The sequence below is a fragment of the Muscardinus avellanarius genome, assembly GCF_963383645.1.
Source record: "Muscardinus avellanarius genome assembly, chromosome: 7".
NCBI lineage: Eukaryota > Metazoa > Chordata > Mammalia > Rodentia > Gliridae > Muscardinus > Muscardinus avellanarius.
Window position 1 is genome coordinate 29237190 of NC_137793.1, and position 26720 is coordinate 29263909.

Consider the following 26720-nt stretch of genomic DNA (forward strand, 5'->3'; position numbering starts at 1 on the left):
AATATAGAGCAATCTAATTCTACCTGATCATCTGGCTTGGAATAATGTTTTCCTGGAATCAATATCACTGCAGATGCTGGTAGGATGATTTCTAAAGGAAAGCAGTCCAATTAAGAGGAAAAATTTTCGAACGTCAATTCTGCAAATGTCCAGTGAGCTAATAACAAGAATGTGTTGGAAGAAAACAATAATTATTTTCATAGTAGTCTAGACAAAGAAAAAATAGAAAGAGAACTTTGTTTTATTTTACTAAGGGAAAAGTGATCTGCTCAGAAGGCTTTTTTTTTCATTGCTACTGGAAAATAAAGACAGAAACTCTAATACTTAACAGTGGTTCCTTTGACCTAGGGGGAAACTGTGGCTCAGGCAGAGAATTTTGCATTTTTGATGACTGATGGTTGATGGCTAAAGGAGAGAATTTACAGGAAAAATTGCCACTAGATTCCTCTGTCTTTTTTATTTTGAAACAGTTTCTCCTATCCAGAAATCCTCCTGTCTCAACTACATCTAGAGGACACCTGTAAACAAGTCTACTCTGCATTTCTCCTGGCAATAAGAACATTTTGCTCTCACATTTTGAATAGGCAATTATTTTATTTTCAAGCATCAAGTGACTTGATTCTTCAGCTCCCACACTTCCATACATATTGTCTTGACTCATATTTTGGGCTTGTTCACACAAAATACATTTCTCTTTTGCATTCTGAGGAATTTTAACTGGCAGCCAGTACATTTTGGGCTTATTTGTAATTTTGAAGATACAGCTCACTTTAAAATACACCACCATAGAAAAGAGGGATCCTACGATTATTGGCAACAGGAATGTCTGAGCTGGACAAACTCATGATTTTCTTCCTCCAATGTGAGTACTAGTCTCCAAACTCCCTGCCCAGGGCTCTGGGGACTGAGCATCTGTTTTGGAGTATGAGCCATTGTCTTCCCAGCATCCTCTACTCTGTCTAGAGTAGCCCAGAAAAAAGCACAGGACTTAGTGGTTTTTTTTTTTTTTTTCTGTTTGCTGTAAAAATTAGTTCATTTGGTATTGGGCTTCTTCTCCATCTGGAATCTCCCAGGCTCTCACATTCCGCCAACTATCTGGTATTTCACACAACATAAAATACAATGAGAAATTGGGCGCTGTCCAATCACATTCTTTTAAATCTTTATTGAACATTCTCTACTTGCTGTCCTTCACTGAATCCTCCATCCCTCTTTCTGTGGTTTCCCCCACTAGAATTACCCTCGTATCCTACAGCGTGGGATAGCAGGTTAGCCACAGTTGGGGCCTAGCTCAGAGATTTTTGCCCACGGAATGAAAGAAAGGAAAATGGTAACAATAATAACCCTGATTATTAAGGTGATTGCACAATAGGGGAAACCAGGGTCAAACACATAACAAGCACGCTCCCCTCTGGAGTCTGGGAAAGCTTTCAGGGCTGCTATTGTTATATTAGCGGCGGACGCTGTTAGAAAATACCAGAGAAACAAATTGCCCTTTCCTGGGGCCAGTGGGCACTTGCCTTTGTCATTCCTCTGGGCCCGGGGCTCTGTCTTCTTTGCTTGGACAGTGGAGCACATCGTGCACGGGAGGAAAGCAGGAGCTTTCCCTCTGGTTCTGCACTACTAGCCAACCTTGCTCACTTCTTTCTCTAGCCCCACGCTTGTATGGAAGATTGAGGTAATGATTTATATGTGGTAAGCAGTTTTGACAGGTACACTCTATCTTGGCTTCCTCCGTCTCCAGGACTAATCGGAAGCTTATCTTTTCCTTGGTATAATAGGGAGCTGTCAGGTTCTATGATTCCACCCCTCTCCCAAACAATTCAATCACTCACGGGTGGATTCACCTTGGAGGGAGGACATGTTGGTGTTGTAGAAGTTTGGTGGAGGGCGTGCCCTAACTTGTATCAAAATAGTTGCAGTCTGGGGGGGGGGGTTAGAGGGAAACATGGCCAAACTAAGAAAATGCCACTTGCTTTTTATTTTATTTTATTTTATTTATTGTGGTACTGGGAATTAAACTCAGGGGCATTCTACTTGCAAACTACATCCCTAGACCTCCCCCCCCCCCCCGCCCCCCTGCGGTACTGGGAATGGAACCCAGGGGCATTTTACCTCTGAGCTACATCCCCAGCCCTATTTTTATTCTTTATTTTGAAACAAGGTCTCAGAGAGTTGCAAAGGGCCTCACTAAGTAGTGGAGGCTGTCTGTGAACCTCGATTCTCCTGTCTCAGCCTCCCGAATGCTGGGATTACAAGCGTTTGCCACCGTGCTCGGTTGTCACTTGCTTTTTAAATTTAAACCCTTCACCACCACTGGAAACTCGGTAGGACAATCCAGGTTGTTGTAGCAGCGTTTCTACCTTGGTATGCACCTGTCTTAGGTGTAGGACATTGAGCTATCTGAGAAAAGAAGAGCTATTAAAAAAATCACAAACAAACAAACATTAACAACAACAACAACAACAAAAAGACCTGTGCAGAGCAGACTGATTGCTACTGTGGGAAACAGCAAGTCCTTAACAGGGCATCTGATACTCAACATGGGCTGGTCCTAACCTGCCCTGTTGGTACTGCAGACCTCCTGCACGCTGCCTCCAGCCTCCATCCTGCTTCCTTCCTGTCTTCTCCTGTGCTACTCCCCACATACAGGGTGACTTGTCCTCTGCCTAGACTGCTCTTCTTGCTTCCCTCCTCCCTCCTCCTACTTTAACAAGCATTAATTGCCTAGGAAATTACTCTTGTGTTCTCCCTGAATGGGTCACATTTTCCTCATTTGTTCTCTTAGGTATGTACCATGCGCCTCTCCTCTGCACCCCTATTACAATGTCAGTTTTATATTTAACACACTGGATTTATGCTCTTTGCAACCAAAACAGAATGCAAGTTCCATAAAGACAGCAGCCATGCCTTTCATGTTTGCTTCTGTAACTCCAGGGTGTACACAGTACCTGGCTGATGGTAAGTGCCTGTGGAATGAATTAAAAAATGAATAAGGGAGAAACCTGGATGGCCTGTGTTCTTAACTTGCTTGGCTGTGGAGTCAGGCGAGGGCATATTTAGACAGGACTAGGGTCTAAATAGTCATAGTCGGCAGTGGGTCCATCTGCATGGGTGAATTTACTGTGGGAAAGAATAACAGTAATCCAGTGTGGCTTTATTTCATCTTTTCTATCTAGCCTTGAAGTCCTGAACCTCTTGTTTGCATTGATAATCTTATCTTTTTCCCATAGGATGGTTTTCTCAGATGCTATCTGAATTTGGAGAGCAAATGACTAAAAGGCTTTCAGAGGTTTCTAGGCATCTACACATAGGATATGAAACTAATGGGATAACTGGATGAAGTTTTTACCTTGTGTTGGGTGTTAGTACATTAAAGAGACGATGTCTCTATTAAACTGAATGTTTCATACTCTCAATTCCTAAAAATAATGAGAGAAAGTAGCGTGAAAAGGCAGAGGAGAAAATGTTGAGAAGGAATTTAGGTAGTCTCTGAGTACATAGCAGAGTTGACCAACACGTCAAGCAGGGGTACACAAGGTTGTCATTGTCACTCTTTTTAGGTAAAAGCTAAAAACTTACTGGATTGTGAGCCCCACGAAAGCAGGGGCTTTACACTCACATGCTTTTGTCTTAATATATATGGCGCCACCTTCCCATCAATGGCAGACCAGCAGAAGCTAGGTTAGATGGAAGATCTTAGATTAAGGTGAATTTCTGCTTTTGGAAGTCACTGAAAGTAGGATAAAGCCTCTACTGGCTCTGATTAAAAAAAAAAAAAAAGTTGCTGGAGCCAGGTGCAGTGGCCCACAACTTTAATTGCAGTACTTGATAGGCCCAGACAGGAGTTGCTCAGGTTCAAAGCCAGCCTCAGCAATTTAGTGAGACCACGTTTCAAAATATAAAGGGCTGGGGTATAGCTCTGAGGTATAGTGTCCCTGGGTTAATTCCCTGTATCTCCACCTCCTCCAAACAACAATAATAACAACAACAAACAACCCATTGTTGGTCTATAACCCCACTCCTGGAGAGTCAGAAGCAGGCCAGCCTGGGAAACAGTGAGACCCAGTCTACCTACCTAAAAAAAAAAAATGGTGGCTAAGGGTGAGGGGCCTGCAGGGGTGAGCTGTGGTTATACCACTTGTTGGGGAAGTCACCATCTACAAATCGCTTCCTTCTTAGGGAACACAGTTCCCACATCTGTGTAATGGAGACAGTACTTTTTAGCTCATGGATTACGGTGAACATTAGATGAGGCAGTATGCAAAGTGCCTTCTACAGCATCCAGCAGGAGGAAGTGCTCGGCCACCCACACTAATGATTGCCAATGACCTTGAATGCTGAGAGGGAGCATCTCTTAAGGACCTCTCGCCATCCGGTGCCTCTGTGACTGGGAGGCAGTAAGAGCAGAGAGAAAATGCTACCAGAGACAACTCCTGTTCACCAACCCAATTCTTTCAGCCAGCATTTTGCAAAATGGGGCCTACCACTGTGCTCTGCAAAGAAACAGATCAATGGACTGTGTGCTAGTGGTCCATGATAACCACAATCAGTGAACGGCTTCGGCCACTGAGAAAGTCTTTCTCTAGAAAATAGATGTGCCAGCTGATATTCAATGTCTTAGTGACACTAAGTCATTTGGTGTCATACTTAGTGACACAATATCTTAGTCCAACAGCTCAGACTCTGGTGCAGGTCCCTCATTCTCCCTGTGGACCAGCTTGAGCCATGGAGCACCTTTTGAGTAGAGTGTTCTAACCCACAGTCGTCCACTGAACTGAGAAACGGGTTCTTTATGATCAAATAAGTTTCATGGAAAATACCACATGCCCAATATCTTTCTTACATATTACTGTATTAAAGGTTGCCACTAAGCCTAAGGTAAAACATTTTGTTTAAATGTGTTTAGTCTAGAGTTTCCCACATTATTTGAGCAAGAAACATTTGTGAGCATTTGTGTGTATACCCTTGCTTTTTACATTTTTTCTGGTAAAGAAAAACAAGCCCATCTGATCACAGGAAAACAAAATACTAAAGTGGGATCCACCCTCCTCCTCTAAACCAATACAAATCTAACCAACATTCTTCACGTAGAGAATTTCTTTCAGAAAATCAGAGAACAAAATGTATTTCCTAATGAAAGAAAGTACTCTTTGATATGAAACCATGCTTATAAAAGGTTCTCTCTAATCAGATTCTTGTTTTTTTTTTGCATTATAGAGAAGAAAGCATCTTGCCACCCACTACCCCTCCCCAGAGACATATTTAAACACCCCCCTCCCCATGAAGGACTGGTGTCAAAAATACTTATATCAATGCATCAGCTGAAGCTTGGTTTTCACTGTATTAGGATCAAAGTGATCATGTCTTCTATTGAACTGGATTCCAAATTCATCTGTTAATTATTTCCTACAAACATTTTATTATAATGAGCAGAGGCCCGAGAAGTCCTCAGGTAGATTTCAAGTTAGTTCTTTGCATAACCCAGTAGCAAAAAAGCATCTGGTTAGATACTTTTGATCTCCTCTTAAGAAAGCCTATTTGAAAAGCAAACTAAAATCAGGTGCAGGCTTTATGTACATTCTCAGCGTGGTTGACCAGTGTGCTGCTGCACACACACACACACACACACACACACACACACACACACACACACACACACACACACACTGGCACACATGCACATGTGAACTTTCAGAAGCTAGAGACTCACAGCCTTCATCCCGGCAACAGTGAGCTCTTAATTTCTGTTCAATGTCTTTCCCACCCACCACACTCACAGTTCACATTTGAACTGATTCAGAAGGTAGAGGTATCCCCTACCCTAGTCATCCAGTGATGCCTTGATTTCCCACCCCCTGCCACTGTTTCATGTATTTATTTTTTGGTGGTTCTGGGGATCAAACTTCATGTCTCATGCACTCTAGACAGTTATTCTGCTGCTGAGTTACATTCCCCAGGTCAGCTCCATTTTTTTTTTTGTGTGTGGTACTGGGGATGGAACCCAGGGGCATTCTACCTCTGAGCTACACCTTGACCCCTACCTTTTATTCTTTATTTTGAAACAGGGTCTCACTAAGTTGCAGAGGGCCTCACTAAGTAGCCAGGGCTGGCCATGAACCGCGATCCTCCTGTCTCAGTCTCCCAAATGCTGGGATTACTAGCATGTGCCATCACGCCCAGCTTGCTCCACTTTTTAAAAAAAGAAAACAAAGAGCTTCTTTAAATACAAAGATGTCAGAAGCACACTAATAATTTTTCTTTTGAGAAACACCCAGTGTGAATTAGGTTTAGACAGTGACAAGACCCTTGCTTGCAAAGTCTGAGAAAGGCCAGCATCCCATGCTCTGTGCTGGCCAACCTTCCCACAGCCCTGGGATTCAGACCATTTAATGACTAAGGATAAGAAAAAAAAAAAAAAGACCATAAACTGTTAAAACGTCCAGGCTCCCAACTAGGGAATTTTAATATAAATGGTACCAGAAGCTATGGAAACATCCAATTTGCTTGTTTGTTTTCTAATGTTCTTCTCTTGTTTTCCTACTCGTTGACTCCTCAGCATCCCACCGGGAATGCCATATACTAGTTCCTATCATATGCAAGAAGCCATGTCCACCTTCTGAAGGATTGGGACCAAGAGATGAAGAGAACTCAATCCTAAACCAGGACTAGGATTCTTCTTCTATTTACATTCATGTAGGACCTAATTATTACATGGTAAATGCAGCATAACAAAGGTAACTTTGAGGTAGAAGAAAGTCTTTTAATGTTAGTTAATTTACTCTGAACCCAAGACAACTTAGGACAGCCAGGAAAACACACTCTCCGGAAGCACAGCAGCTTGCTGGCCCTTGTGTGTGCTTAACGCAATTTTGAACTTTTCAATAGAATTATCAGGCTTTCCTGAAACTCCTGGTCTCCAGGTGAGAGACCTGATGGGAAAGAAGAAGAGAAGGTAATAAAGAGTACACACTGATGACAAGGTGTTATGCTAGACACTTTAGCAAGTTCCTTTATATTATCAGCCTGACCTCTGCAAGACAGACACACAATCATTTCCACATTGCAGGGGATGACTGCAATTTGGTCCGAGATCTAACTCCAAAGTAAGCATTGACTTTGGAGTCAGAGTGAACCTGGTTAAAAGGATGACTCTGTCACCTGGTAGCAGCAGACTTGGACAAGGCCCTGCAGGTCTCAGAATGGAATGTCCATATCTGTAAAGTGGGATAACAACATCACCCACCCCACCGCGCTGCTGTCAGGGTATGATGAGATGTGATTGTAGACCCACCTGCCTAAAGGCCTGGCACGGAGTACAGGCCTTTTATTTTAAATAAACATCTGCAATATTGTTACAGCTAGAACAGAGCACATTGGCACTAGGTAGCTACCCCTAATGGGACCAGGAGTGAGAAGAAGACAATATTAGTGAGTCACAGACAATATTAACAGCTCACAATCAGTCATAGCCAGAGTCATCGCAGAAGATCAATCTAAATCAAATCACTCACTCAGTGCAAAGACAACCATGTTTTGATAATAATGTCACCTTTGGATTGATCTATACCCAACCTTGAAGTGGGAGGGCAGGAGGGAAGAGGAAAAAGGAAGGGCTTAAAAAACCAAATCTACCTTGGCGAGAACCTTAGAATTCCTCATGCTAATAGCGTTTCAGAACTGTCTGGGATACTATGGCAAAATATGGGTAGATTCCTTGGCCCTACTCCTGGAGATTCTGGGTCAGCCAGCTGGGGATGACTTAGGCATTCCCAGAGCCTGATGACTATCCAGGTTTGATAAACTGTGGCCTAGTTCCCTGTGCCCATCTTGACTGCCTTCTACACCCACCTGTGCCTAAGGCAAAAACGGTTTCTATGGTCTCCTTGACTGGATGTTCTCTTGCCCCTGCTTAGTCATATGTATTTTTGTTTACTCTGAATTTTCAGATACATATACTAGGAGCAGGATAGCAGCATGGGCTTGGGAATTATAAAGACATAAAATCAAGCCCAAATACCACCATTTATTAACCTCTGACCTTAGATGAGTTCTGTAACTACTCTGGTTTCAGATACTATCACCATAAAATGAGGAGAGCATCAGTACCTACATTATAGGCCTATCTTAAATATTAAGTTAGCCAGCGCATGCAGGGTGCTCCTGTAACACAGCGAATGCTTGGAAAATGTTAGCTGCTTTGATACTTCCAACTGAATTAGCTCCTTTGGCTAACATTGAACAAAACTAACATTACCTCCCTGAATATCAGCCAGAGACGTCAGTCAAAAAGCAGAATAGGAACATCTATACCCTCATCCACAAAAGGCAGAATGTGTCCAAACACAGGCAGGTCTATAGGCCAACACCTCAGGTTCCTATGGAGTGCTTTCTGTTCCTGAAACCCCATGACACAGACAGATACAATCAGATAATGGTGGCAATCAATAATGATAACAGAAATTATTATTTATTTTCATAAACACGGAGAGTGTGCGTCCTGCTGAGTCACACACATCACATGCCAGTCTTCACTTTCAAGGCAGTCAATCAATGAGAGATCTCAATATCTACCCGCCGAGGCAGGAAGGGGACGAGGACGCAGAGGCTGAGAAATTACCCACACTAGAATGACACATTCGAGAAGTTAATCTAATGCAGGGAGGCCGTCCGGGTGCCATGGCAAGCCCGTGAATATGGAACAGGCTTGATTGATTTTTCGCCACGGTAGCTAAACACTCCATTGTTATTTGCCACAAATATCAGGAAAGGAATGATGAAACCATGAAAGCATTGTCCGCCAAGCCCCCAGAGCAGCTATAAATCAGAGAATGAAGTCTAAAAAAATTAAAAATGGTTAGAGGGAGGCTGTATCTGTGCCCTGAGGGGCTTTAGTTATCAAAGCCTAAGCCCCAAATTAAAACCTGAGCTGGTGAAAGCTGGTCCTGACTCAACCAATAATTTGCCTTGAAACCAGCCTGGGGTTGCTCATCCTCCCAGAGTGAGTATCACCCCCTGGTCACCATGGAGACAGCAAGAAGAACTAAAGGCCGTGTACAGCATTTCATTCTTAGTTGTGTTGCTTTCTAGCTGTGTGACCTAAACCTGGACAAACCACCTGGACTCTCAGAACCTCTGTGGCCCCTTTTACAAATGGGATGCACATCTACAGAACTGGAAAGAAGGAAACCAAAGTGTGTGTCCTACTTACCTCCCAGAGTCCTCAGCAACATCAAAGGAGCCCCTATCCTCAGGATGCATCCTGAAAACTATTTCCTGATCCAGAACTTCCTCCCTGCTCTGCTTCCTTTGAATTGCCATGGAAACCTTCTATTTGACTCTCAGGACACTTAAGCTCATCTAGTATGTCTCAAAGTGTGGTCCAGGCACCTCCTGGACCAAAAATCAACTGGGGAGGGGGTGTGTTCCAGGAAGGGTCTTGTCAAAGCTGTCTGAGTCCAACTCACACGTTCTAGACCAGAATTCTCACTGACAAACCAGTGACTGTGTTCTCAAAAGCCTACTGGTCGACCACGAGGCACAATGTAGCTTGAGAGCCATTGCTTAAATTAACTGCATGTGACAGCCATGCCCAACTTGTTTCCTCTTGCTCCTTCATTCACCTCTCTTGTACTACGTAGCATTTACCATACAATAAGCACTCAATGAATGGCATAAACATATATAAAAAAGAGGGTACCAAGAACAGTCTGAATGTATGCCATTTTTCAATAGGATCCACATAAAAATTTTTAAAAAGTCCTATGTGTCCTGCTATTATCCTCCCCATTATCTAAATCAAGGGTCTTGCCATAAATAGTCCTGTGTAACATGAAGGGCAGGAGCTCTGGGATCAGACAGATTTGTGCTCCATTCTTGAATTTGCCACTACTCTTTGAGGTAGTTTGCCAGCACTAGCTCTCCGAACCTCTGTTTACACATCTCTAAAATGGGCAAGGTGCTCAAGTCACAGTGTTGTGATAAAGAGTTGTAAAATATACATAAAACTGGTTGGCCCCAAAGCTGTTACCCTTCGAGCTGAATAAATGTCACTACTGTAATTAGTAAGCTTAAACCAGTAGTCCATTGAATTAGATCTCTGAAAACAGATTGGATAGTTAAAGTGGTTGTTTCACTAAAAGAATAGTTTTTTTGGGGAAAACCTACTGGTATGTTTGGTTTATCTACCTAATCCCAGGGCCTATAAGCAATAGTCTTCATCAAGTCCCCCTTCTGGAGTCAGAACTGGTTGGTGCTAATGCCAGTTGGACTGTGGCTAGGGGTATAAGTACCAGTTGGATTTGCAAGCATCATGGTCATTTTAAGAGGAAAAAGTTTAGTCCTGTAGAGTCATATAAAAATATATGAATCCTGAATTGAGAAGAGAACAGAAAAAATTACTGGAAAGAGGCACAGGTGTATAAATATGGTGGCACTTAGTTCGTCTAGTAAAAAAAAAGTGCACTCCTTCTGTACCCAGTCTGTGCAGAAAAGCCTTGGTAGCCCCCAGTCCTTGCCATCTACCCCTCTAAAATGATGCTCTGATAAAGGGAAGCTCTGATAGAGTTCTGAGAGACAGGAATCAGTAATGAAATTCCTCGGCTTTGTGACCGTAAGTTATATTGTCCTATAAAACAGACGCTGTAGAGAATAAGAATGAAAATCATCATCAGATTTGGAGTTAGATTCAGTAGGCGTGAATCCCAGCACTGCCATTTTGTGGCCATGAGACTGGGGGCAAGTCTCTTGCTTACTCTAATACCCAGTTTCTATTTCTGTGTGACACATTCATTAGACAAATAGTTACCGAGTGCTCATCACGGGTCATGTGCTCTAGGTGCGGGAATTACATAACCTCTGCTTCCATGGAAGTTTATTTTGCTGGCAGAGGAAGGGAGATGGTATGTGTGCTTTTTATCCACCAATATTCCAGGAAAGTTTCTCAGATAAAAGGCACTTGAGCAAGTTCTGACATGAAGCCTGGGGCTATTACTTCAAATGATCCAGAAAAAAATAACAGAACCTATCTCAGAGAGTTACTGGGAGGATTCAATGATATAAAGATACAAAATCTAGTACCTAACACATAGTGAACACTCAATAAACAATGGCTATTATTATTATTATTATTATTATCATAGCTATCGTTTCAACTAGCTATAAGGGGTGTTTGGATAAATTCTATTAGAAACACTGAACTCATTACATTCCCTTCATATTTAGGGAAACAGGTGGTGACAAGTCACAGCTTGGGACCTCACACCTTTGAGACTCTATATTTATCACAGGTTAAAAAGGAAATTTCACTCTGGCCGAGGTTCCCAGGGCACTGGCAGCCAACCTTAATGAGGAAAATAATACCTCCAAGCTCATCCTCTAGGGAGAAGTATTCTACGTGTGATTTCTCATCACCCAGCTCCCAGTCCAGGGTGATTATGTTACTTGAATACCAGTCCTGTTGCCTAGAAAGGGCTCCAAGAGCCTATCACCCATGGGTACTGAGAGGTTAGAAAAAAGGATATGGAGAGTCTTGCTAAGTGGATGTAAGACCTCACATCTTTGTTTCTTCATGCTAAGGTCAGAGATCTGGAAGCTCAATAAATGTGTGTGTAAGAGGTATATCTTTTGATCTGGAATAATAATGGTATTAATTGCCGGGCGTGGTGGCGCACACTTGTAATCCCCACGCTTGGTAGGCGGAGACAGGAGAATTGCTCAGGTTCGAAGCCAGCCGCACTGGCGTAAGAGACCCTGTTTCAAAAATATAAAATAGGTCTGGGAGTGTAGCCGAGAGATAGAAGGGCTTCCAGGAACCCCAGTACCACCACCAAAAAAAAAAAAAAAATAATAATGGTATTAATGATTAAGAAAACAATTTTCAATACCTAAGTGTATGTGTTTTAGGTTAAGAGCCCTAAACTCTTCTATTTAAATCCTTGAGCTGAGTAACCAATTGAAGGACACTGGGAAAGTCACTTTCTCTCTCTGCCTGGATCAGATTGAAGTGCTCAGTTCCCAGAGCAAGGCAGATTGAGGTCTCATTCTCAGTCTTGCCTGGTCTCGGGGATGTGACTTCACCTCTTCTACCCTCATCTCTTAAATGGACACCTCAACAGTGAACTACACTTCCGGAGGTGGCCAGTGTAGATAGAGTGCAGCATGGAGCATGGGTATAGCAAAAGCTTAATAACAATCAGTGTTTTCACTTCCAAATACCTGCACTGCCTTCCTCATTGTCCATCCTGAAGCTAAGCCAAAGCATCAGGTAAGAAAATATTTCGTGATGTAAATGACACCTTAAAACCATGAGATGCTGTTATCATCTTGATTGTTGCTTTGAATGCAATATCCTGAGCAGGGGGTGCAGTATTCCCAGACCTGCTTCTTATGGGCTCTTTGTGTAACAAGTGATTGGATTTGAAAGGGTAACTTCCATAAGAAGAAAATAGCCATGTGTTTGCTTTGAAAAGCTGTGTGTCTTGAAACTGAAACAGAACAGGTTCATTACACAGTGAGGATTAATTAGCTGTCGGGTATTATTCAATGTTCTCACTCTCAAGACCCATGTAGAACTGGAAACTATAAGAGTAAGTGAGAGGTAATCATAGTACAGGGAGGGAAAAAAGACACAATGGCTGGCAATGCAAATTTCAAGAGCAGAGCTTGCTAGTAAATTATAGTCTGATGAATGTCACGTTAGGTCCTTTGGAGTTATTGTTCTGAATCTATGGTTTTCAGGATTGCCTGTGTGTTTTTTTGTTTGTTAGTTTTGCTTTTGTGTTCTTTTCTTCTTCTACCACTGAGATAAAAAAGGAGGGGAGATTGGCCTTTTCAGAGTTTGTATTGAACAAAAGAATGCTGGGGTGTGGATATTGACACTGAAATGCAGGATATTTGAAAGATTAGGTAGGAAGAGGAGGTGGAATCGGCAGGAGAGAAATAATTTTACGGCAAATAAGTCTCTTAAATTGGTACAATAACTGCATACACAATTGAAAACAACAAAGGGTCATAAAAATGACAGTTCCAAGGGGCCTTAGGAATGGTAGAGTCCAGTGACTACAGACCCTCTGGTCTCTACCACCAGGGTCAAAGGCTAAAAGTGTCAATTCCTCTAGACCATCCCACTGTGGATGGGTGTTGGGAATACGTACTCTTCAGTGGTCTGCTTGGCGGCTGAAAAACAAGTTTGGAGGGAAGAAATGTGGTTCACTGGTCTGGAAATACCCAACTGGTAAATAAATCAGCAAAAACCCAAATTCCTATTTCCTGACTCCCAGCCACACCTCAGGTCCTCTTCTCTGTTTGAGAGCAAATCCACTTCATTAGCATCACTGTCTTGTCACGGGCAGGGTTTCTGCTCCAGTGAGAGCGCACACAAGCCTTCCTTCCCTCCTCTTTATCACAATAGGAATCCATAGTGGGCACCACACATGGTATCTGAGAAATTCTATCCCCGCAGCAAACAGGGACCGGCTAAAGAAGTCCACGGTATAAACTCCTCAGTGGCACTTAATCCGTTTGTGGGAATCCCTACAGTGTCACAATGTCCCAGAGGCAGCAGATGGTTTTAAATCTTGTTGTATTGCTAGCACAGTGCTTGCCACTTATTAGATAACAGTATGAAAAGAAAAATATGACTTTTTCTCATACGCACAGTTCTATCAACAGCTACGGTGATGGTGCTGGTGATGGCTACTGAGTACTTTGTGTGAACCCCAGGCTACCTGGCAACCCTCTTTATTACACACAGCAGATTAATGAATCCTCACAGCAACCCCGGGAAGCACAGACTATCTTCAGCCCTGTTCTACAGATAAGACATTGGTGACACAGGACTTCAGGTGAAATGCCCACATTCACCAGCTGGAGGGCCATGGAACCAGAGTTCTAGGCCAAGCCAGACAAACTCAATGTCCCTGCTCTTCACTGCTCTCCTATTAATCTCAAAACCTCTGCACATTTAGAGCACAGCAGCAGCAGGCAGAGAGGGAGGATTATGCCTCCTCTTCCACTCACTCTGATAAGATGGACCGGCATGGGAGTTAGCCAGGCCTGAAAGGGCAGCTGACCAGAGGAAACAGAGCCACCCATGTGTTTTAGCTGAGGAAGAGCTCAGCTGGAGAGGAGGCTCCTGTTAGTACTGGATAAATCCAATGGGCTAGCACTGTGGCCAGCAAGCGGTCTGTGTTGAAAAGCCTTTGTTGAGTAAGTGAATCAATGAATGAGGATGTGAGCTAACTGGGTGCACAGCGTCCATCTAATCCCCATCTCCCCCACCCCGAAACCTAGGGCGAGAACCACTTTCCCCACTATGCTTCACTGTCTCCCCTTTTCAGTGTTTGGTCTTCAGTACAGCAGCTGGTACTTTGCACAGTTTTAAGTCTCTTGGGTCCAGGGCTAGTTCCAGGATGGGCCTGCTTTGCTGTTGACATTGAACACTTTCAAAACTAGACTGGCTCTAAATCACTTTAACATGTAGCTGGAGAGTCTTCCCTTAAAAGTCCACTTTTAGAAATCCATTTTTATTACCATGACTTTCCTACGAGGCCTTTCCTCCCGTCCTAGAACAAAATGCAATTTCTTCTTCCTTGGACCGAACTTTCTAACATTCTGCGTGCCTCTATCTTACTCTATTGAGAATCTTCATCATTTGAATTTATTCTTACAACAAATCCTCTCTCCTTAGTGGGCTACGCATTTCCAGAGGGCAAGAAGGAAGCCGCCCAGACTGAGAGCAGTGCTCCTGTGTTGGATGGACCAGCCACAGAGCAAGGGCTTGCCATCCTTTCTTGCCATCTTCAGAAGCCCAGGAGCAGTAGGGATAATGGCCTTTGTGTTGCAGATGGAGAAAAGTAAACACAGTGCATACAACTATCGCTCAAAAAGGTTAAGTGGTTATGTGAGATTCAAACCAAGGCCTGAAGTTTGTGTTCTGATGCACAAGACTCCAACTCTCCATCCAGGTAGTCTGATCCCCTGAGTACAGAAGGTGCTTAAGACATCTAGACAACGTGAGTAGACAGAGGCTAAGCCTACAGTAACGTAGGGCTGCGGCCCTGTGCGAGTCCTCAGGGCCAATAGGAGAAGCATGGATTTAGGCACTAGGGCTTAGTGCCCTTCTCACTCCCCCATCTGCTATCAGAGACTGGGTAGGTCAAGTCTTTGCGCAGGCACCCGTGCTTGCCCTTTATGGTTACAACCTGCAGAAACAGCCAGCACATGGCCAGCCACAGGAGGCCCGTCACAACCCTGGTGGCCACGGTTGCTCCAAGAGGTGGCCCAAGCAGCCACTGCACTCACCCGCAGGGTGGTGATGGTGGCGGGATCCCGCAGCCGGCCCTCCTCATCTTTCAAATTGTAGCCTTCCGGCCTCTTATCACGCTCGCTGACTTTCCACAGCTTCACGGTTTTGTCTGTGAAGGGCAAGTAGAGAAGTCAGAATTACAGGGGAAGGGAAGCTTGTGAAGGAGCGTTTCTGGGGGCCGGTGTTGGGAGGTGTCGCAGGGAGAGCGAGGGGCACTGGTGGGAAGGAGAATGGCAGAACCTGGCTCCAGGAAAGGGCTGTAGCGTGTGGGTCTCCTGCAGGGAAGGCAGGGCTCTCGGTTCCAAACAAAGGCATATACTGGGCAGGGACAAATGTTTTTTTTCTGTACAATATACTACTAACTGTAGAGTCTGTACATTAATTTGACTCATTCTATAAAGATATTGATTGGATGTTTAATTCTGAGTAGCTACATATACAGTTTATTATGTAACTTTTTACATAATAAAAAACTTATTGTTATTTATACTATATTATGCTATATAGTATTTATTATTAAAAAGTGTTTGCACTTTTCTTTTTCTTGTATTGAGGATTGAACCCAGGGGCATTCTATCTTTGAGATATACCCCAGGCATGTTTTATTTTTTATTTTGAAACAGGGTCTTGCTAAGTTGCTGAGGGTCTTATTAAGTTGCTAAGATTGGTCTTGAACCTGCGATCCTCCTGCCTCAGCCTCCCAAGTACTAGGATCATAGGCATGCACTAACATGTCTGGTTTAACTTTCAGTACTATACATGAAAAATTGATTTAATATTCATGGTAACTCTGGGAATCAGGTATTATTATCTGTGTTTCAGCATACATCTCACTTAAGCACAGTCCTTACTTGTCCTTAAAAGGCCTTTCTTCACCTCTATTTCTCAACCTCTGGGCTCACTGTCCACCTTCTCCCCTCACAGGCTGCACTACAGCTCCAGGGCTCCCTTCCTGCTTTTCATCCACTCCTGAAGCATCAGGGTCTTCATGCTCACAGAGCCTTCTTCCAGGAAAGCCCTTTCCCCTCGTCTGCACGTGGTGTGCTCCTCTGCTTGGTTCTTTCTGTTCATGTCCTGCCTTTCGAGAGGCTTTTATGAAACTTACCTAGCAGTGCTGTCCTCGCCACCATTCTCTAGCCCCTTCTCTTGCTTTTTTAAATTTTAATTTTTGCATAGTACTTTTTACCACCTGATGATCGGCTAGTTGGTTGGCTGCTTATTTATTATCTATCTGTCATTAGGCTGTAAAATTGTTGGAAGCAGGGATTTTGTCCATTTTGTTCATCGTTTGTACCAGAGGCATAGTTGATACTCAGTTACTCTAAGAGGCATGCGCGAATGAATCGCATCCTCAAGCAACACACTCCTAGCAATATTCAGGGAAATAAAATGGTAGGAAGATGAATCAAATTATGCTCCTTTCCCCTTGTGCTCTCCTTCTAGTTCTCATCACCTTTGGACCATCCTCGCACTTTAGTGGATGACACTTGCTCTTCTTTATAGCATTAAAAACAGAAGAGAATTCCAGTGTCTACATAAGTCAGGCCAAGGGGATGAGGGAAAGAGGAAAGGGGTTTTGGGACCCTGGAGACACCATGTCCCTCTTGCAGGCTTTCAGTTCTCACCTCCTTCATTTGCAGTGATGGTGTTCCAACCTCAGGCCTCAGCTGGGTGAATACTCTACCACTGAGCTACACCCTTAGCCTTCAATCCCTTTTTAGGCTTGGGCTAAACAAATCATGTCTACAGGTGCATGCCTCTGTTTCTGATCCTGCATGTATTATTTTGTACTTGTTTTAGTTTCTGTTCTGGAAGCCAGAGACTGAACTTATTTGCATTTGTGTCTGTCAAGGCAGGCTTTGGAATCAGCCAACCTTGGGCCTAATTCTACTCTAGCTCTATGTGGCCAAGCACTCGGATTCTCATGCAAAAGGCTTGTACCAGCATTTCCTGAATAACAGACAAATTAAGATCTCTATGTTTAACAGGAAAACTGAGTACAGAACACCAAGTTAAATTTGAGTTTCAGATAAACAACAATAATAATTTTTTAGTTTAAGTACATCTTACATATTTCACCATTACAAATAAAAGACGATTACTCTGTCCCTCAGTTTCTTTATCTGTAAACGAATCACAGCATGTGGAGTGTTTAACACGGTATTGGGCTTCTAATGATGGTCTGCAAGTGGCAGCTGTTATTAGAATTAGCAAATTAGTCAATTATTCTGCGATGATAGCATGTGGCCCTGACAGCTTACGCTTCATGCCACCACGATATCCACACAACCCGCTTCTTCTCTGCACTACTGTTAAGAGAGAAAAGTCACATCTCTCCCCTGTCTTAGCAGGATTTCCTTTCTCTTCTACCCACTCATCTCCTGCCTCCATTTGTCCTCATCTGGCTTCGCACCACCACTTCTCAATTTCTGCACCTTATAAGCAACGGGATGTGAATTCACAGTGCTGTACCTTTGAAGCTGTCAAAAACATGCCTTATCCTCAGAAGACTTCTGTGCACCACACCGTGTGCTTTTGGCAGCAAGGAAATGATTTAACAGATAAACTTCCCTGTTTTCACATATCTGAGCAGCCCTTGGCCTGGTCCAGTGGGCTCAGGGTATTATTTGTGCACTCGGAATTGCACACTCTCCCAGGCTTGTGCTGGGGCAAAAGGTGAAGAAGCTTCTCTTAGCTATGGGCTTGACTTAGAACTTACTATCTATATGCCAACACCCCTCTGGTCCCATGCTCTCTGGAAATCCTGCTGCATGCAAAACTGCTTTTTAGGTTGAGAAAACACAACCTGGACTATATTTATAGTCTCTTGATTAGCTTCTGATCAGCTGTGGTTGAGCAAAACTGAGTCAGTGAATTTTCTTTTTTTTTTTTTTTGCTGGTCTGCGGACTAACCCAGGGGCATTTGACCTCCGAGCTACACCCCTGCCCTATTTTTATTTTTATTGTTTATTTTATTTTAATTTTTTAAATTTTTAAATTTTTAAATTTTTTATTTTTAATTGGTGCACTGTATTCATACATCATAGTGGGATACATACTTTTGTAGACATACATGCACACATTGCCCAGTCAGCCCCCACCTGATCCCCACCCCATTCTCTCCCTATCCCTCCCTCCCATGCTTGGCTTAGTGATTGACATCTAGTATTATAGCAATTTATCAAAAATTAAAAATGATAATCTCACATAACAGTTTCATTTGTCTGTTACCAAGCTTTTGATGACTTAAAGATAACATTTCAATATTTCTTTTTGCTTTCTTTCTTACCAGAGAATCTATTTTTTCTATTTTTTAGGTTAAACTATCATATATTTATATATTTATTTTTCAGAAAAAAAATCTATCCTAATATGGAATATGGACTCTAGGTACCCACAATGATCTTGAAAAAGAACAAAGCTAGAAGATGTATATTTTCTGATTTCAAACCATATAAAGCTACAATAATTGAAACAGTGTAGTACTATTCTAAAGGCAGATATATAAACCATTGGAATTAAATAAAAGCCTAGAGCTAAATTCTTCCCTATATTGTCAAGTTATTTTTGACAAGGTTTCCACGAACATTTGGTGGTGGGAATAATAATCTTTTAACTAAATATTGTTGAAAAATAATAATTACATGGAAAAGAATAAAGTTGGACCCTTACCTAATCCCATATACAAATATTAACTCAAAATAGATAAAAGACCTAAATATAAATCTTAAGACTATAAACTTTTAGGAGAAAATCTGGGTCATAAAACCTCACAACATTGAAATTGGCAGTGATTTCTTGGTTATGATTTCAATGGCACAGGCAACAGAAGAGTATACAAACTCCCTAAAAAATAAAAAAAAATTGTATATCCAAAGACAATGTAAACAGAGTTAACAGTTACTAATAGAATGGGATAAAATATTTCCAAATGCTATATCTGAAGGTATATTAATATTCCAACTAGAAATCCTAAAAATTAACAACAATAAAGGCAAACAATACCCTTTACAGATAGGTAAAATACTAACATAAATAATGAATCTCCACAGATAACCAATCTTAGTTGTCTGTTGGATGGAAACTCTTGTTTCTCTAGTTCTGATGTGTGTTACCTATTTCTTCTTTGTAGTTAATCTCTTTGAGTATTTTCTCTAGTGCTGGTTTTGAAGACATAAATTCCTTCAGTTTCTGTTTGTCATGGAAGCTTCTTATTTCTCCATCTAATTTGATAGAAAGTTTTGCTGGGTAGGAAATTTTTGGCTGGAAGTTGTTTTCTTTCAGAGTTTGGAATATGTTACTCCAAGCCCTTCTGGCTCTCATAACTTGGTTTGGGAAGTCTGGAGTGATTCTAATTGGTTTGCCTCTGAATGTCACTTGGCCCTTTGCTTTTGTTGCCTTTAAGATTCTCTGCTTGGCTTCCACATTGGTCATTTTGACAATTATGTGGCGTGGGGATCCTCTTCTCCGATCCTGTCTAAAGGGAGTTCTATACGTTTCCTGGACCTGTGTATCGACCTCTTGCTCTATGTTTGGAAAATTTTCTGCTATTACTTCCTTGAAGAGATTGTTGATCCCTTTGGTTTCACTTTCTTTTCCCTCCTCTATTCCAATTATTCTTAAGTTAGCTCTCTTAAAATGGGCCCATATTTCTTCAATATCAGATTCCTGCTGTCGGATATTTTTTCCTAGATTAGAAACTATGCGTTCATTTTTGGAATGATCATCTTCTAAGAGCGAGATTCTGTTCTCCATGTGTTCTAATCGGTTGTTTGTGCTTTGAATTGAATTGAGGCCTTTACTTCATTAATTGCATCCTTTATCTCTTTTTGGCTCTCTCTGAGTTCTTTTTGAAGCACCTCTATTATTTCTACAGTTATTTTCCTGATTTGATCTTCTAGAAATCTCTGATTTTCTGTTTTATCGGGTTCTGATGTTGTGGGGTTGTGAGCATTCATTGCTCCAGTATTATTCCTCTTTCCCATGATTTCGGATGTTTGTGCCTTCTCTGGGTTCTTCCCTTGGGTCACTATGACTTCACTTAAGGTGCTCTGGATCTCGAGTCAGTAGTATCTCAGACCCCACTACTCCTTTACTGGGTTGTATCACAGAGTCTCCGACCCAGAGAGTCGATAGAGGCTGCTTTAGACTATGGGGGGTGCCAGGTTGCACGTTCTCCTATGGTGTGATATCTCTGCCACCGCCCCTCTCCCACTGGGTCAAGTCCCAGTGAGTACAGTACTGGGATTTCTCTGCTGTGGCCCACAATTTGACTCACTGTTCTTGAGTACACAGATGTAGCTGTACTGAATTCGGTGAATTCGGTGCTGTTGCCGCCGGTGGCAATATGGCGCCGCTGCTACGCCCTCGGCTATGGGGCTGGCGTTTTTTTTTCTTGGTTTTGATTTCCACTCTGAATCCCTGCAGCGTGTGCTGAGCTCAGCCACTGGGAGCTTTAGATGCCCTGTGCGCCGAGAAATCCCGCCTGGCTGTTCCGCAGCGGCTCCCCTCGGCTTGCTGTGGCCGTCCCGTGAATTCGCAGGTGCCGCTGGCAGTATGGCACTGCTGCCGCGTCCTCGGGCGTGAGGATCTCCTCTGTGGCTCTGTTCTCAGTCCGCTTTCTCTCTGGAGCCTGGTGATTTTTTTTTGTTTCTCTGGTGATGTTGTTTTCTGGCTTTGAAAGGCGCTGATTTTGTGGTAATGGAGATTTGTTGTTAGCGGGCTCTTAAGCCCCGCTTTTCTCGGTCGCCATTTTCCCGGAAGTGCCCTTTATTGTTTATTTTGAAACCGGGTCTCACTGAGTTGCAGAGGGCCTCACTAAGTAGCTGAGGCTGTCCACGAACCGCAATCCTCCAGGTCTCAGCCTCCCGAATGCTGGGATTACAAGCGTGCGCCACCACGCCCGGCCAGTGAATTTTCATATCAAATATTTTCTGTTGCTTGGCTTTGAAATGTGCCCCATCCCATTTGCAAGGCAATTTCTATCTTATGCTTTTATCATGAATGATAAATTACAATACAGAAAAATGGGAAAATCACAGGTAAAGCACAAAGAGTAAAAATCACTTATAATCCTTTCACTAAGGGCCAACCCACTGTAAACAGTTTGTATAAATTCTTGTAGCATTTCCTCTAGGTAATTTTTTTTGGAGTTTATAAGCCTATAATAATACTGCATATATATGCAGATTTTTATTTTATAGTTTTCTTTCTTTTTATTCCATAAGTGGTATGTATCTTTGTAATTAAAAAATGAAAAATGAAGCCAGGCGTGGTGGCGCACGCTTGTAATCCCAGCATTCGGAAGGCTGAGACTGGAGGATCACGGTTCGTAGCCAGCCTCAGCTACTTAGTGAGGCCCTTTGCAACTTAGTGAGACCCTGTTTCAAAAAATAATATAAAATATAGGGCTGGAGGTATAGGTTGGAGGTAGAATGCCCCTGGGTTCCATCCCCAGTACCACAAAGAAAAGAAAAGAAAAGAAAAGAAAATGAGCAGGAAGGTAATAAATATAAAAATTATCCTTGATTCTCCTAGGGACTATTATGAAAATTATCTGTATATTCTTTCATTATGTTTGTTCATATAATTATATAACTATGTCTAGCAAATATGATATGTACAACTAATAACATGTATTTTGCCTAATTATATATTTGTCTATGCTAGGTAGCATCTATAAATATATTTATGGGAATTATATGTAATCTATGTAACAAATTATGGCATGCATAATTTGTAGTAGTGAGAATTTGTTAACAAATGAAATGTATTTGTGTGTGTGTGTGTGTGTGTGTGTGTGTGTGTGTGTGTGTGTGTGCATTGAACCCAGGGACATTCTACCTCTGAGCTATATCTCTAGTACTATTTTATTTTTTGAGAAAGGTTCACACTAAGTTGTGAAGGGCCTTGCTAAGTTGTTGAAGTTGGCTACGAGCCTGTGATTCTTCTATTTCAGCCTCCCAAGTACTGGGATTATAGACATGTGCCACCACGCCCGGCCATAATTAAAGGCTCAATAGTGAGAGACTTATTAGTAAACCAGAGAAGAATCATACAGGGGACTACTATACAGCCATTTAAAATGTTATTTTAGAAGAATATGTAACAATTAGAATAATATGTGTTATTAAATGCTATATAATTAAAATTGGTTACAAAATAGTTTGTAGAATATATCACATTTCTGTTAAGAATTTATGTATGCCTTCCTTTTGGTTTTTTCTTTCTTTCTTTTTTTTTTTTTTTGTGGTACTGGGGATGGAAACCAGGGTCATTCTACCTCCAAGCTGAACCCCTGGTCCTATTTTTTTAGTCTTTATATTTTTTCAGACAGGGTCTCACTGAATTGTCCTTGCTAAGTAGCTGAGGTTATCGGCCAACCGCGATTCTCAGATCTCCATCTCCCAAATGTGTGTGCCACCACACTGGGCCCTTGGTTTATTTCTTTAAAAGACATAAATGGTAGTTGTTACAAATATGCGCCACCATGCCCGGCTAGTAATCTTTATTTTACTTTCTTGTGTTTCCTAAACTCTTACAATGAATATGTGCCACTTTCATAGAAAGAAAGACAAATTTAGTAGACCTCTCTTTCTCATCATAGACATTAAAGCAGAAGTAGACAGCTGGTTGAAGCGATGTGTTTTCAAATGGCAAATATTTCAAGGTCTAGAGTTACAATTGAGTATTTTATTATTCATAAAAATGATGAGGTTGAAAACACATTTTAGTAGAAAGTAAAAATTATGCTCAATTATAATGAGATAAGCACTTTTTTTAAAAAAGAAAAGATAATTGATGGAGAATTCAATCCAATTCCCTGTGGTTGCACTGCCTGGAGTCATTCTTAACTTTATTATTACACCATTTTTCTTGACTCAGTATCTTCAAGCTTTGTGGGTAAAAAGTCCAAGAACCATGTGGGTGCGACTATATGAGTAATGGCTTTTTCTTTCTTTCGGATAGTTTTCTGAGTAGATTATCATCACTTGTGGCAGCTTTAAACACAGTCTTATCATTTATCTTCATTTTCTCTTTTGTACAGTAATTCCAATTGTCTTTCATTAATTTTTGAATGTTAACCAATTTGGCTTGGGGGGAGTTTCAACTTCAATATTAGTAGAAAAAGGAAAATCACATAACACGGGAATTTTTTTTTATAAGAATCATTTTGAGATGCTGTTGGCATATGAAATAGCATCCCAAATGGGAAGATAATATCCTTGTTAATCAAAAAACTATTTAAAAACTCAATTAACAGAACATTATGCTATATAATTAATCTTCATTGCATTTTACTTTCCTTCCCATCCCCCTCTAAAGTACATAATACATCTTTGAATTTTATTGCAATAATCAATAGGCTAAATTTCATAATACAACATAATGTAGCTAGAGAAGATAATCAGACACTTTTCTTTTGTCGGAAGTAATTAAGTAAAAACCACCAGAAGTCTCTTTTATTCCTAGTCGTGTAGAAACTACAGTGCCTTTGAATGAAAACTGTATAGCAAGTTTAATAGAAAAGAAATTGAAAGCAAATCATATGGTTTGGCTTCCAAGAAGTTAGCGCTGCAAAAAGTAAACAGGACAATACATATAGTTCATGAGAAAGAATTAAATTACTTGGAATATAGAAAAATAGAAGTTAGAGATCTGGTCATGTTGAAGTAATATACCCTAAAACATCTATTTCAGAAGATTTGTACACAGGCTTTACATTTGAAGGATTTGGTAATCATATGTACTAGGAAAACATTTTTTCATAATATTAATATATAACTCACTGTATAAACTTATACAATTAAAATGGTAAGTGAACTAAAATGATGAAAATAACACATTTATAAACTCATCCATAATTCATAATAAAAATTAATCATGAACATTTGGTGTGTTTCCTTCTAGTCTTTAAAAACAATATATGCTTGTGAAGTTTGGGAATAATCTATTTGTTGTAGAACCTGTAAACTTGGCTAAACTGTTAACACTATTATTAAAACGAAAACATAAATATAGTGCCCAAAGCTAGGCGTTGTGTTGCACACCTGTGATCCTAGTACTTGGGAGGCTGAGACTGGAGGATCACAGGTTGGTGGCCAGCCTTAGCAACTTAGTGAGACCCTGTTTCAAAATAAAATAGGACTGGGGTGTAGCTTCGAGGTACAATGCCCCTGAGTTTAACCTCCAATATCTCCAAACAAACTATCAAGCAAACAAATGTAGTGCCTAATGTCTTAAATATAAAATAAAAAGAATTTTCACATGCAAAAATATATGCAGTTTTTTCACTTGACAGATGAGCATTTTCCTTTCTTTTTAAGTGTTGGCTGTAGGTAAAAAGGAAATCCCTTGTTTCCTGATTTACATTTGCATGTATACTCCTCGCAGACCTACACATAAGATGAAATGAATTACTCTCTAACTTATTTGCTTGGGAAATGATGTTTAATATCCATATACGAATCCTCTAAATTGTTAGGCTAAAATATTAGCAGACTTTATGACTTTATTTTAAACTTGTTTGAGCACAGATAGTTTTTTTCAGCAAAGTTTTAAGAACTTGCAAGGTTCTTAAGAACAAGGGTTAAGTTCTTAAAACTGGAGGGAAGTAATTTTGTTTATTGAATACATATATACCTTAGCTTTCTTTTCCATTGCCAACATCCTCTCTATCACTCTCTGACCTATTTACAACTTCTCCTACACCAACAAATTGTATAAAAGAGTTGTAAGAGAGAGAGAGAGAATGACACACGTTCTTGACCAATTCTTTGGTAGTGTCCCTATCTTTTTTTGACTTGTGCTCACAGTTTAGAACTTGATTTTACAGAGAGACACACAGACATCTTCCTTATAGATTCAGGGATTAATAACTTCTACTCAATATGCCAGACTCACAGAGACAGGATGTCAAGTTTGTCGAAATGTATTCCCAAAATAACATTTGGTGAATCTTAAGAAGTCACACTCAAAAAACAAAACAAGGGACTTCCGGGAAGATGGCGACCGAGAAAAGCGGGGCTTAAGAGTCCCGCTAACAACCAATCTCCATTACCACAAAAAGAGCGCCTTTCATAGCCAGAAAACACCATCACCAGAAAAACAAAAAAACCACCAGGCTCCAGAGAGAAAGCGGACTGAGAACAGAGCTCAGAGCCACAGAGGAGACACACGCGCCCGAGGACGCGGCAGCAGCGCCATACTGCCGGCGGCAGCGGCGAACTCAGCGGACGGCTACAGCAAGCCGAGGTGAGCCGATGCGGAACAGCCAGGCGGGATCTTTCGGCGCAGACAACATTTAAAGCTCCCAGTGGCTGAGCTCAGCACACGCTGCCGGGATTCAGAGTGGAAATCAAAACCAGAGAAGAAAAAATACGCCAGCCTCATGGCCGAGGGCGTGGCAGAGGCGCCATATTGCCACCGGCGGCGGCAGCAGCAGTGAATTCACCGAGTCCAGTACAGCTACATCTACGTACTCAAGAACAGTGAGTCAAATTGCGGGCCACAGAGGAGAAATCCCAGTATTGTGCCTCCTGGGACTTGACCCAGTGAGGGAGTGGTGGTGGCGGCAGAGATATCACACCATAGGAGAGCGTGCAACCTGACACCCCCCATAGTTTAAAGCAGCCTCTATCGACTCCCTGGGTCGGAGACTCTGTGATACAACCCAGTAAAGGAGTAGTAGGATCTGAGATAATACAGACTCGAGATCCAGAGCACCTTAAGTGAAGCCATTGTGACCCAAGGGAAGAACCCAGAGAAGGCACAAACCTCCGAAATCATGGGAAAGAGGAATAACACTGAAGTAATGAATGTGCACAACCCCACAGCATCAGAACCTGATAAAACAGAAAATCAGAGATTTCTAGAAGATCAAATCAGGAAAATAACTGTAGAAATAATAGAGGTGCTTCGAAAAGAACTCAGAGAGAGCCAAAAAGAGATAAAGGATGCAATTAATGAAGTAAAGGCCTCAATTCAAAGCACAAACAACCGATTAGAACACATGGAGAACAGAATCTCGCTCTTAGAAGATGAGCAATCCAAAAATGAATGCATAGTTTCTAATCTAGAAAAAGATATCCAACAGCAGGAATCTGACATTGAAGAAATATGGGCCCATCTTAAGAGAGCTAACCTAAGAATAATTGGAATAGAGGAGGGAAAAGAAAGTGATACCAAAGGGATCAACAATCTCTTCAAGGAAGTAATAGCAGAAAATTTTCCAAATATAGAGCAAGAGGTTGATACACAGATCCAGGAAACTTATAGAACTCCCTTTAGACAGGATCCGAGAAGAGGATCCCCACGCCATATAATTGTCAAAATGACCAATGTGGAAGCCAAGCAGAGAATCTTAAAGGCAACAAAAACAAAGGGCCAAGTGACATTCAGAGGCAAACCAATT

General features: G+C 41.6%; 1 protein-coding gene across 5 annotated transcripts in view; it reads right to left on the reverse strand.

Annotated features, from left to right (window-relative positions):
* PPP2R2B (protein phosphatase 2 regulatory subunit Bbeta) overlaps positions 1-26720 on the reverse strand; it is a gene marked incomplete at both ends in the record, with an annotated part of 520202 nt that overhangs the window by 88005 nt on the left and 405477 nt on the right. For all 5 annotated transcript variants that reach the window (XM_080698198.1, XM_080698199.1, XM_080698197.1 and 2 more), the window contains one exon: positions 15304-15416. In XM_080698198.1, coding sequence (XP_080554324.1) covers positions 15304-15416 — 113 coding nt within the window. The remainder of the gene's footprint in view (positions 1-15303; positions 15417-26720) is intronic.